Source organism: Mobula hypostoma, chromosome 1 (assembly GCF_963921235.1).
Source record: "Mobula hypostoma chromosome 1, sMobHyp1.1, whole genome shotgun sequence".
Classification (NCBI taxonomy): domain Eukaryota; kingdom Metazoa; phylum Chordata; class Chondrichthyes; order Myliobatiformes; family Myliobatidae; genus Mobula; species Mobula hypostoma.
Window position 1 is genome coordinate 183,023,929 of NC_086097.1, and position 13,093 is coordinate 183,037,021.

The following is a 13,093-nucleotide window of genomic DNA, read 5'->3' on the forward strand; positions in this document are numbered from 1 at the left end:
GGAAAGAAGCAAACAGGTGATTTAATTGAGGTGTATAAAATTGTGAGGAAGGGAATTGTGGTGAATGGAAAGGATATGTTTCTTTCAGGAGCAATATTTCAATAGTGGACAGACTTTTTTGCAGAAATGTTAGAGGGGAGTTTAGGAGAAAACAATTCATCCAAAGAGTTGTGGAGGTCAGGGTGCCACCTGAGAGAAAGGTGGAGACTGTCTTCCTCCTTATTTAAAATGGGCCGAGGTGACTGTCAGTTCAGTAACGTGACAGATCTGGCTGCTCAAGCCTGGGCATCAACAACATGTTGTGGACCATCTGCAGCAGAAATGCCCAGTACCACATCCTTGAACATCATGGCCTCCCTCCATGTTGCTGCTAAACCAGAGGGTCAATGAAGGGACAGGCATGCTGGGAGCGGCAGCAGGGTTACCTAAAACTGAAAGACTGTGTGTCTGCTGAACAAAATCAGCATAAACAGAGCTAAGCAATCTTATAACCAATCAGAGCAGACTGAAGTTTTCAGACTTTTTGTGAGTGGAGCAGGTAACATCACCACCTTCAGTTATGGAAGACCTGGAAAGAGTTATAGAGCAGGGTGAAGCATTCACCTCCACATCCAGCCAAAGATGTGTCCATCTCACCTTCCTCGTGAGATCCTCACGGTCACAGCCAATTCCATTCAATCCAACAGAAAACAGCTGAAGCACTGGACACAAAGAACACGGGACCAGATAAAATCCCAGCCAAGATATTGGAATATCTGCCCCAGAATGAGCCATGCCTCTGCCTGACTGTTCCTGTACAGATACAACACTGGCTTCTTCCCAACAATATGCCCATTAAAGCAGGAAAAGTGCACTCAAGCTAATAAGCACCCAGCCTTTAATCATCAGCATAGTGAAGAGGTCTCACCAAAATTCAGCTCAGCTTGGGCCAGGGTCACCTGGCTCCACAGCTTTATCTCAAACACGGTCTGATGAGCTAAACTCAAGGGTGAGGGAGAGTGGCTCCCCTCAACGTCAGACAGTATTAGAGTGTGTGATCTTGGGTCCCTGGTAAACCTGAAGCCAGAGGGGCTCGTGGGAAAAAGGCAGAACACAGAACAGTACAGCACAGGAACAGGAAGGCAGAAGTTCCCACTTGCTTCAAAAAGGCAGCAATTATACCAGTGCCTAAGAAGCATAATGTGAGCTGCCCTAATGACTATTGCACTCACATCTACAGTGATGAAAAGCTTTGAGAGGTTGTTCATGACTAGACTTGCTCCTGCCTCAGCAAGGACCTGGACCCATTACAATTTGCCTATCACCACATTAGGTCAATGGCAGTCGCAATCTCAATGGCTCTTCACACGGCCTTGGACCACCTGGACAATACAAACATCTATGTCAGGATGCTGTTCATCGACTATAGCTCAGCATTTAACACCATCATTTCCTCAATCCTGATTGAGAAGTTACAGAACCTGGGCCTCTGTACTTCCCTCTGCAATTGGATCCTCGACTTCCTAACCGGAAGACCACAATCTGTGCAGATTGTTGATAACATATCCTCATTGATAATCAACTCTGGTGCACCTCGGGTGTGTGCTTAGCCCACTACTCTGCACTACTCTATACCCATGACTGTGTGGCTGGGTGCAGCTCAAATATGATCTATAAATTTGCTGACGATACAACCATTGTTGGTAGAATCTCAGGTGGTGATGAGAGGGCGTACAGGAGTGAAATATGCCAACTAGTGGAGTGGTGTCGCAGCAACAACCTGGCACTCAATGTCAGTAAGATGAAAGAGCTGATTGTGGATTTCAGGAAGGGTAAGACGAAGGAACACATACCAATCCTCATAGAGGGATCAAAAATGGAGAGAGTGAGCAGTTTCAAGTTCCTAGGTGTCAAGATCTCTGAGGATCTAACCTCGTCTCAACATATCGATGTAGTTATAAAGAAGGCAAGACAGCGACTATACTTCATTAGGAGTTTGAAGAGATTTGGTATGTCAACAAGTACACTCAAAAACTTATATAGATGTAGCGTGGAGAGCATTCTGACAGGCTGCATCACTGTTTGGTCTGGAGGGGCTACTGCACAGGACCAAAAGAAGCTGCAGAGGGTCATAACTTGAATTGGTTCCATCTTGGGTACTAGCCTACAAAGTAGCTACGACATCTTCAAGGAGCGGTGTCTCAGAAAGGCAGCGTCCATTATTAAGGACTTCCAGCACCCAGGGCATGCCCTTTTCTCACTGTTACCATCGGGTAGGAGGTACAGAAGCCTGAAGGCACACACTCAGCGTTTCAGGAACAACTTCTTCCCCTCTGCTATCCGATTCCTAAATGGACTGAATCCGTGAATACTACCAGACTTTTTAAATAAGTATTATTTCTGTTTTTGCACTATTTTAATCTATTTAATATATGTGTAAGGGGATTTCGTCTTTTATGTTACTGCGGAGGCTAATTAAAATGGCTTCTTTGTTATGTTATACTTAGGAATGCTTCTTTCTTATGTTAAACGCTGAGAAAGCCCTTCCCGCTAGCAGTTTGTTTTGTATTATCTATTGATATGAGGACGAATGAACCAATTGGGATAGTTGTTATGTTTTTGGTGTATTTGAAGATACTGTATCCGCGGGGTTTTGGGGCAGAAGGTGGGAGACAGGGACAGAGGATGAACCAGGTGCTGTGATGTCCGCTAACGGGGTCGGACCCCGAGGAGGGCGTTCGGCGAGGAGATGAGACGGAAACGGACTCGTGTAGAGCATCTGGTCGACCACCGTTGTTGGTCCCAGGCAGCCAGTTGAGGTGGTCCGAGGGGTCAAAGGAAAGAGAAGAAGGGTCTTGAGCTCCAACTGTTTGTGCACGAAGAGATTGAACTTTGATAAGTGTGGCACCTTTTATTTTCCTTTTATATTTTATTCTCTATTAATTATGTAGTTCCAGTAATATCTATAAACTGTAAATCATTTAATTGTATCTGGTGTATTGTCTTTTATTGGGTGGGGTGGGGTACATCACACAGCATCCACACAAACTAATTACCCAGTTTGGCGGGGCCGAGGGCTGTTTTTCTAGACGGCAGTGAGCCGAGTGACCCTGAGGGTGGCTGGGGGGTGGGGGGGCGGCTACATATGTATACTGAATATTTATTTATTTTCTTCTTCTATATTGTGTATGGCATTGAACTGCTGCTGCTAAGTTAGCAGATTTCAAGACACATGCTGGTGATAATAAACCTGATTTTGATTCTGAAATGCCTAACCAAACTAATCTCTTCTGCCAACACATTGTCTATATCCTTTCATTTCCTACACAATCGTGTGTCTATTTGAAAGCATCTTGAATGTCTCCATCAAAAAAGCAAGAACAACTTGCCAGCACTTCTCCTTTGAATTTGAAGTGATATTTCATAGGAAATTGGATGCAGTTATTGTCAGTCATTCATTGTAGCCCGAGGACAAGTTTGTCCAAGTGTCCACCTTCAGCAGCTTCACCAATGACCTTCCTTTCATCGTGTTCAATTCTTTTGGTATGCTCAGCAAATGAAGTCACCTTTGCAGCAAGACTGTCAACGTTCAGGCTCAGGTGGCGAGTCCCAATTTGCACCATGAAAGTGTCAAGATACCTTCTCTATTGTAATCATCTATTACATGATTACGTCTCCATTGTAACCAGATGTAATCATCTGGCATTACATTCGTCGATATTTCCAACAGCCATTTCATTGCCCATTACCCAGCATCAACATTTTGGGGATCACTATTAACCAGAGGTTCAGATCGGTCATATAGATACTGTAGTAATCAGCGAAGTGGTATACTGCAGTGTGTGACATCATCCCATTACCTTTCCAGCACCCACAGGCACAGATCAGGAGCATGATGGAACACACCCTTTTTGACTGCACAACTCCCAACAATTCTATAGAAGCTCAATGACATTCAGGACAAAGCAAACTGTGATTACCCCGTCCAAAATGTAAGCACCAGTTTCCCATGCTACTGGTATACATTGGCTACAGTCATACACATCACTTACTCACTTACTTGGCTGCTCCAACAGCCCTTTTAAACATCCATCTCTGTCACCTTCTATAAAGGGCATCTGGCACTGGAAAACATTACTACCTACAGCCTCCCTCCGAATCAAACACCACCATGACTTGGAAATACACTTTATCACTGGTTTATCTTTATCATTGAATCTAAATCCTGGAACTCCTTCCCCAACAACACAGTAAGAGCATGTTCAGCAGAGCTGTAGTGGTTCAAGGAGGACTCTTATTCCCACCTACACAGGAGCAAGTAAGAATGGACAATGAATGCTGCATTTTTAATGATGCCCTGATCTGAAAAAAACATGAATTAAGTATATTACCATAAGGGTAGGGATCAAGTGTGGTGGATTAGCTTACATAGTCTTATAGCATGCATGGATGTAATGGATAGGTTCTTGATTAGTCAGGGTGTCAAAGGTTATGGTGAAATGACAGAAGAATAGGGTTGAGGGGGATAATAAATCAGCCATGATAGACTCAATTTGCCAAATAGCCTAATTCTGCTCTTATGACTTATGGTCTAATGCAGGGGTCCTAACCAACCTTTTATGTGCCACAGACCCCGACCATTAACCGAGGGGTCTGTAGACCCCAGATTGGGAACCTCTGGTGTAATGGAACAAATAGCCTTCTCTGAATTGTAAATTTAAATGTTAGGGTTCAGTAAAAGGCCAGCCAGACCTAGACTCCAACCCTGGCCCTGGGCTGAGGATGAGGTTAATGAGTTACTTGACTTGGAACCTGCTAATCATCTTTTTCTCTTTCAGTGCCCATACCAACAATGGAACCTCCTGACAGTGGGCCAGGTAAGAAGAAACCTCATCCTTTCATCTCTGACACTTCCCTCCCTCACTTCTCTCAACTCCCTTCCTCCCTCACTGTCTCCCGTTCTGTCCACCCTTAGACAGTGGCACCATGGAGGCACCAGAGAGCTAGTTATCCAGAGGCCCAGTGTATGTATGTGGAGTGCATATCTCATCACACTGGCATTTAATACTGGCTGTGAAACTACAGAACACTGAAATCCATTCTATAAGGACATCAGTCACCTTGGTCTAGTGCGGACTATGTGGGATTTCAGACCCACACTGATATGGCTGGCTCTTAATTATCCTCTGAAATGGGCCATCAAGACATTCAGTTTGAGGAAGACATTTCAGAGATGGGCGTTATTACTGGCTCATCTATATCAGTGAGTCACAAAGAGACTCGGAGAATCAAACAAGATAGAAATAGGCCCTCCCTGTAGTTCCTGATAACCTCCACCATCTATGACACTTCCTGTTTTAGTATTGTCTGCAAAGCGTACTGTAGGTTTAGTTATTGAGAAATTTTCTCTCCATGCTCTTCCTCCTTCACTCTCTCCCTGTTCTTTCCTCCTCCTGCTCCTCCTTTGACCAACTTGTGGTTGTAAAACAGAGAGCTAGGGATACAGTCAAAATCAAAGGCATGTACACAGACAGGTACACAGTTCATTGAAGCTGGTGACATAGGTCGACGTGGTGAAAAAGGCTTTCAGCGTGCTTGCCTCCATTGTTCAGAATACTGAGTTAGCATGGCCGTTTTGCCATGCTGTATAGCTCTGGGACTCTGCCCATTAGAGTTCAATATTTGGTTCTGTGAAAGTGCTGGAACAGGTAGTGAAGGCCTTCCTTATCAGTGAGGGCATTGAATGGAAAAGTTGGAAGATCATGATACTTTTGTACAGGCTGCAATTGGAGTATTGTGTTTGGTTTTAGACATCCTGCTATAGGAAAGAAGTTATGAAACTGGAAAGAGTGCAGCGATGATTTGCAAGGATGCTGCATAACTTAAGGTAGTGTTATAGACAGAGGTTGGTCAGGCTAGATCTTCATTACATACAGTGTAGGAGACTGAGAGGTGATGATCATTTTATACACCTCCAGGAGGGGCATAGGTCATAGTCATACTTTATTGATCCCGAGGGAAATTGGGTTTTGTTACAGTTGCACCAACCTAGAATAGAGTATAGATATAGCAATATAAACCATAAATAATTAAATAATAATATGTAAATCATGCCAGGAAATAAGTCCAGGACCAGCGTATTGGCTCAGGGTGTCTGACCCTCCAAGGGAGGAGTTGTAAAGTTTAATGGGCACAGGAAAGAAAGTAAATGTAATTTTTTTTCCCAGGATTGGGAAGTCAAGAACTAGAGAGCATCAGTTTAAGGTGAGAATGGGAAGATTTGGAAATCTTAGGAGCAACTTTTTTTATGCCAAGGTTGGTACATAGGTATGTAGAATGAGCTGCCAGAGGAACTGGTTGAAGCAGGTACAATAGCCCAGACATTCTCTCTTCTCTCTTCTCCCATCAGACAAAAGATACAGAAGTCTGAAAGCATGTGCCACCAGACCCGAGGACAGCTTCTACCCCCACTATTATGAGACTATTGAATGGTTCCCCAGTATGATATGATGGACTCTTGACCTCACCATCTACCTTGCTATGATGTTGCATGTTATTGTCCCACCTGCACTGCATTTTCTCTGTAGCTGTTACAGGTTATTCTGCCTTCTGTTATCATTATACCTTGTTCTACCTTAATGCACTGTGCAATGTTTTTTATCTGTATGAGCAGTATGTAAGAGCTTTTCACTGTATCTCAGTACATATGACAATAATAAGCCAATTTCAATTCCAATTCCATCTTTCAAAAGACAGACAGGTACATGGATTGGAAAGTTTTAGGAAGATGTGGACTGAACAGAGGCAAATGGCTAGCTTAAGTAGGAATCTTGATGCGTGTGAACCAGTTGGGCCGAAGGGCCTGTTTCTTTGCTGGTGACTCTATCTGACAGGCACACCGATTCCTGTGTGGTACTGCTCCATGTTCTATCTCTCTCTCATTCCCTTCTAATTCTTACTCGTTCTTTCCCTCTCTGTAATTCTCCATCTCTCTCAGTGTCATTGTCTCTCATTCACACAACTGTTTATTTCTTTCACTCTTTCCCTCAATCACACTATTTTTATTTCCTATATCACAATTGCACCATTTCTCTCTCCATCCACTATTTAATTCTGTCTCATTTCTCTTTCATAGTCCATCTCATTCACTTCCTCCTTGTGACTTGCTCGTTCTTTTTTCTTTTTTTTTGGCGTGTGCCTGCGTGCGTGCGTGTGTCCGTGATGATCTCTTTTCATGGCTTTTACAAGGCGCGGAGTGTGCGAGAGAGAGAGAGAGACTGTGTGGTGCGCCGCTCCTCACAGACAATTTCACAGTATTTTCCCTTTATTTTACGAGGTCGAGTTGCAATCTCGACACTCAACCCGGCACAGATGGAAAATGTACTCGGGAGAGCCCCAACTGGGTTCGAACCCGGGAACCTCCATTCCAGAGTCCAGCGCTGATGTCATTGCGCCGCCAGCCAGTCCAACTCGATCTTTTTCAGACATTCAATCTCTCTCGTTTTCTCTCTTCTTCTTTCTAGATTCCGAAGGATTTTCTCCCTGGGCTCCATGGACTCGTTGCTCCAGGAATTGTTCCGACTCTGAGTTCCCCAGCATGAAGAGCCGCACCCGTTCCTGCCGTCGCCGGAACTGCACTGGGGAAACTTTCCAGGAACGCCCCTGCAATCTGCCCCAGTGCACAAGTAATGCTGTGTGGGGTTGGGTGGGTTCTGGCTGGATGGGGGTGAGGAAGCAAGGAGGGAAGAGTGAGTTAGGGTGAAGGTGATGTGAAAGTTTCAGCTGGGGAGATAATATTGTGGTGAGAGAGTGGGTAGGAGTATTGGTGGGAAGCTTGATAGAGGGTGGGATTTTCTGCTCAGGAGGGTTACTGGCTGAGGAAGAGTGAGGTTGTGTTTATGAGTTCATGGACCATTTGGAAATCTGATGGCAGAAGGAAGAAACTTCATAAAGTGTGAGTGTGGTTCTTCACGCTCCTGTAGTAATGAGAAGAGGGCATGTCCTGGATGAAGAGGGTTGTAATGATGGAGGCTGCCTTCTTGATGCACCACCTTTAGAAGACGTCCTCGGTGGTAGGGAGGCTTGTGTCCATGATGAAGCTGGCTGAGTCTACAATCCTTTGCAGCCTCTACCATACGATGTAGCAGATAGCCATTGTCATTTCCATGCTGCCGGTGTCAAAACAAGAAGGCGTATGTTTATGGTGAGAGAGTAGGAGCTTTAAAGGAAATCTGAGAGACCATAACACAAAGGAGCAGAATTAGGCTATTTGGCTCATTGAGTTTTCTCCACCATTTTATCATGGCTGATCCAGTTTCCTCTCAAGCTCAATCACTTGCCTTCTCCTCACATCTCTTCATGCCCTGACCATTCAAGAAGCTATCAACATCTGCCTTAAACATACTTAAAGACTTGGCCTCCACAGCTGCCTGTGGCAAAGAATTTCACCGATTCGCCACCCTCTGGTTAAAGAAATTCCCCCTCATCTGCGTTCTAAAAGGATACCTCTCTATTTTGGGGCTGTGTCCTCTGGTCTGAAACTCTCCAACCATAGGAAACATCCTCTCCACATCCACTGTATCAAGGTCTTTCACCAATTGATGGATTTCAATTAGGTCACCCCTCATTCTTCTGAATTCTACTGAATACAGGCCCAGAGCCATCAGACACTCTTCATATGAAAGCCATTCAATCCTGGAATCATTTTTGTGAACCTCCTTTGAACCCTCTCCAGTTTCAGCACATCCTTTCTAAGATAAAGGGCCCAAATCTACTCTCGATACTCAGTGAGGCCTCACCAGTGCTTTTTAAAGTTCCAACAATGCATCCTTGCTTTTATATTCTAGTCCTCTTGAAATGAATGCTAACATTGCATTTGCCTTCCTCACCACAGACTCAACCAGCAAATTAACCTTTAAGGAATCCTGCACAAGGACTCCCAAGTCCCGTTGCATCTCAATTATTTTGTATTTTCATTTAGAAAATAGTCAACCCTTTCACTACTTCTACAAAAGAAGTATGGTTTTATACAGAGTAGTTGATACAGAGTGGAATCAGATGTAGTCACTAGGTTAGACAGGCAGTTAAGTAGGCAGGGTTTGGGACTATACAGACCTAATGCAGGTATATGTACTGTGGACTAGCAAAAAGATTAGCATGGATCTGATGAGCCAAAGGGCCAGCTTATGTGCCTTACAAATCCCTGCATGTGGACTGGATGATAAAGGAAGTGTGCCTCATACTTGACACAAGAGATTCTGCAGATGCAAAACAATATACTCAAAATGCTGAAGGAACCCAGCAGGTCGGGCAGTATCAATGGAGGAAAGTAATGATGAGATGACTGTTTATTTCTCTCCATAGATTTTGCCTGTCATGCTGAGTTCCTGCAACATTCTGTGTGCATGTGTTGTACGGCATTCTTGCCTTCATCAGATGGGCATTGAGTATAAAATAGCAAAGTAAGTGAAACTGCATAAAACTTTGGAACATACTTGGAACCTACTTGGAACATACTTGGAACATACTTGGAACATACTTGGAACATACTTGGAACATACTTGGAACATACTTTGGAACATACTTGGAACAGAGAGGTCAGGGTTGATGGGTAAAGGCTCTGAATGTGCTCTGAATGGAGATGTTCAGCAAAGGGATCACTCAGCCTGTGTTTGGTCTCTTTGTTTAAGAGACTCTGTCCAACCAATGATACAGCAACAGCCTATTCAGTTCCTAGTTCTTGTTACGTAGAAGTAAGGTGAATTCCACTCAGTCGTGTCAGGGTTGACTGTGTGATGTAAATAATCTAATACTTTTCTCGCTCAGCAGATGAGACAGAATGTTCTGGTGAGAATTGTACCAGGAACTGCAGCTGGAACATGTGGTCAGAATGGAGTCAATGTTCACGTAGCTGTGGTGTCGGCCAACAGCATCGTCTCCGGACTTACAATGCTCCAAGGTTGGGTGGTCAGTGGTGCAAGGAAATCTTGACAGGAAATCTGGAAATACGTTTCTGTAACATAAAGGCTTGCAGAGGTGAGTTGTCAAAGTAGAAACAAATCATTCAAAACATGAACTCTTTCTGAATGTCCCACGTAGTGAAGACTTAGAATCCAGGGGAGAGACAGATTGGTTCAAAATCAGCCTGGTGACAGGGAGCAAAGGGTAAGGGAGTTATTGTAACTGTTGCCAGTAGGGCTTTATAGTTGCTCAGAGACCGGAGATAAAAGATTAGATTTATTGAACACATGTACATCAGAACATCGAAACATATGTGTCATTTGTGTCAAAGACCAACACAGCCTGAGGATGCCTCGGGGGCAGCCCGCAAGTGTTGCCGTGCTTCTGGCACCAACGAAGTATGTCCATCACTCAACCCTAACCGTACATCTTTGGAATGAAGGAGGAAAGCGGAGCGCCCAGAAGAAATCCACACAATACAAACTCCTTACCGACAGCGGTGGGAATTGAACCACAATTAGTGGTCACTGGCACTGTGAAGCATTGAGCTAACTGCTATGTAACCATGCCGAGCAGCTGGTGGTATTGCTGTTAATAGTTTGTAGTTGTGAGAAAAGACCGAAGATGGTTTCTTTTGTGGCAGAGAAAGCTGTGGGAAGACAACAGAGTTGAGTAAGCTACGCCATGGGGGTTGGAGTCAAGGCAGATCAAAATGGGGGCTGGGGGCAAGGTCCAGACTGTGGGTCAAGAACAGAGGGCTGGAGCTGGGTCAAATTGTGATGGAGGGGAAGGAGCATGGCGGGGGTAGGGTAAGGGTCATGGGGAGGTCAGCTGTAGTAAGAGGAGGGAGAGCAGTGAGTGCAATGGAGGGGTAGAGGATATGAGAAGATGGGCTGAGGAGGAAGATGGTGCAGTGGAGGAGGTAGAGGGTACAGGGGAGAGTGGAGGGGGAGAAGGTGTAGTGGAGGACATAGGGAGTGCAGGGGGAAGTGGAGGGGGAGATGAGTAAGGTGGTTAAAGGAGTGTAGGGAAAGGGGGGGCTGCGGTGGAGGTGAGCAGACACTATGACAGAGTAGAGAGGAGAGGAGAAAGAGATCCTGCCCATTTATGGGATGCAAGTGATCATTGTGTTCATACTTGTGTTAATGTCACCTCCCAGTGTTTGGCCCATAACTCTGTCATCATCGTCTTTGAGAACTTATCCAGGTCCTTGTTCAATTAGATTTCTGAATCCACCACACTTTCACACAAGAGGCCCCACTGCTGAACGAGAGAACTGACTTCTCATTTTCCCACTACTCCTCCTGCTGTTAGATCCATATCGCCTGGTTACTGATCTCTCTTCCCCAGGTCAAGGCCTCAGATCATTTCTTACACCAGAACTGTATTTCTCCTCAGCCAGTTGTGTGTGTTGCTTGGATTTCCAGCATCTGCAGATTTTCCTCAGTCTCCGTGGTTTTAAGGAAAACAGTCACAGCCTGGACCACCTCTCTGTACGTCCATGGTTCCACAAGCCTCTGCAGCCTCTGAAGATGCTGTACCCTCCTTACAGTGTCGTGACCAGAAATGTAACAGTGTTCCGGGTTACAAAGTGGGGCTTGAAGCAACAACCTTCTCACTCCAAATTACAGTGCAGACTCATTCTCATGCCATTTTACTGTCAAATAGCTGTTTTGTGTCACCTTATCCTGAAACCACTATACATAGATTGCCTCCAATTCTGAATGCTTACTCCAACATTAATCCTTCTTCCTTAAGGGTCTAATCTAAATAAGCTATGACCAATGGGGCAAATTATTACCACAAAGTCCGCAATGCGCTAGCTATTTCTTCCTTAGTTACTCATTCCCCTTGCAAAAATACAAAGCTCCATTTATCTTCCTAATTATTTTCTTGCACTTTCCTGGTAAACTTTTGCCTCTTGTGGGGCCCCCAGCTCTCTCTAATGATAGCATTCATTAGTCACAACTTAAATAACTTTCTGCTTCTCTATTCTTCCCAGCAGGGTGTCTAACTTCACATTTTTCAACATGTTCCATTTGCTGTTTCTTCTTGTTAACTTAATTGACTGGAATAGTATTTCATGCTTTGTTAATATTTGAAACATGCACGGTATATGATTGGGTTCCCTGAAAAAGGTTCATGGAATTTGGTATCAATCTGTGTGAGCAGTTCTGTGGTGATTTGTTGAATAGCCATCCATGCGGTGTCTGGTGGGGTCACGTGAGGAGGCCATAGCCACTACGTTACTACTACACTGACCACCGGAGGTGAGCCAAAGCACTGTCAATGTCCCATGATGTTGACTTGCGCTCAGCACATCTTGGCCACTAATATCTGAGATGTTGTTGCCCAGGAACTTGAAGCTGCTCACCCTTCAGTAAGCTCGAATTTGAATTAGAATCAGAATCAGCTTTACTATTACTACCATACTGTATGCTGTGAAATTGGCAATTTTTCAGCAGTGATACATAATAATAACAAAAAACTGTAAATTACAATAAGCTGTATATATTTTATAAAATAAATTAATAGTGCAAAAAGAGAGAAAAAAGAGCGAGGTAGTGTTCATGGGTTCATTATCCATTAAGAAATCTGTTTCTGAGATGTTGAGTGTGTGTCTTCAGGCTCCTGTACATCCTCCTTCATTGTAGGGGTGAGAAGAGGGCACATGCTGGGTGATTGGGGGGGGGGGGGTCCTTAATGATGGATGCCTCTATTTTGCGGCATTGCCTTTTGAAGTGATGCCGGGGAGGTTCGTACCCATGATTGAGCTGGATGAGTTTCCCTCTTGTGTGTTTTAAGTCACTATCATTTCCCTAGTCCCCATTATTAATTGCAAGTCTCGGCTTTTAAGGAACTAATATGCTCCTTTCCCTGTGTTTGTAGAAGCTCTTGTACTATGGTTGTATTCTCCTTATCTTATTCAGCCTGATTCTAATATCGTCAGTTATTCATCTGGGATGGATCTGAATGCAGCTCTTCGTTCTATCTGTCTCTGTTCTATGGGAATGACTCCATCTGTACTTGAAACATTTCCTCCTTTGTTCCACCAGAATTTTAACACTCAGGTTTTGCTTTAGCTATGTCCCAACTTTTCCAGTTAGAGCCAGCCCTCCTTCCTGTCGTTAGGAATTTCCATTTCAGACTGCAC

At 44.3% G+C, this 13,093-nt stretch overlaps 1 protein-coding gene across 1 annotated transcript in view; it reads left to right on the forward strand.

Annotated features, from left to right (window-relative positions):
- The window catches only part of sspo (SCO-spondin), a 334,645-nt gene that overhangs the window by 208,229 nt on the left and 113,323 nt on the right, over positions 1 to 13,093 (forward strand). Inside the window, exons 78-80 of the mRNA XM_063050934.1 lie at positions 4,818 to 4,856; positions 7,503 to 7,664; positions 9,808 to 10,014. Coding sequence (XP_062907004.1) covers positions 4,818 to 4,856; positions 7,503 to 7,664; positions 9,808 to 10,014 — 408 coding nt within the window. The remainder of the gene's footprint in view (positions 1 to 4,817; positions 4,857 to 7,502; positions 7,665 to 9,807; positions 10,015 to 13,093) is intronic.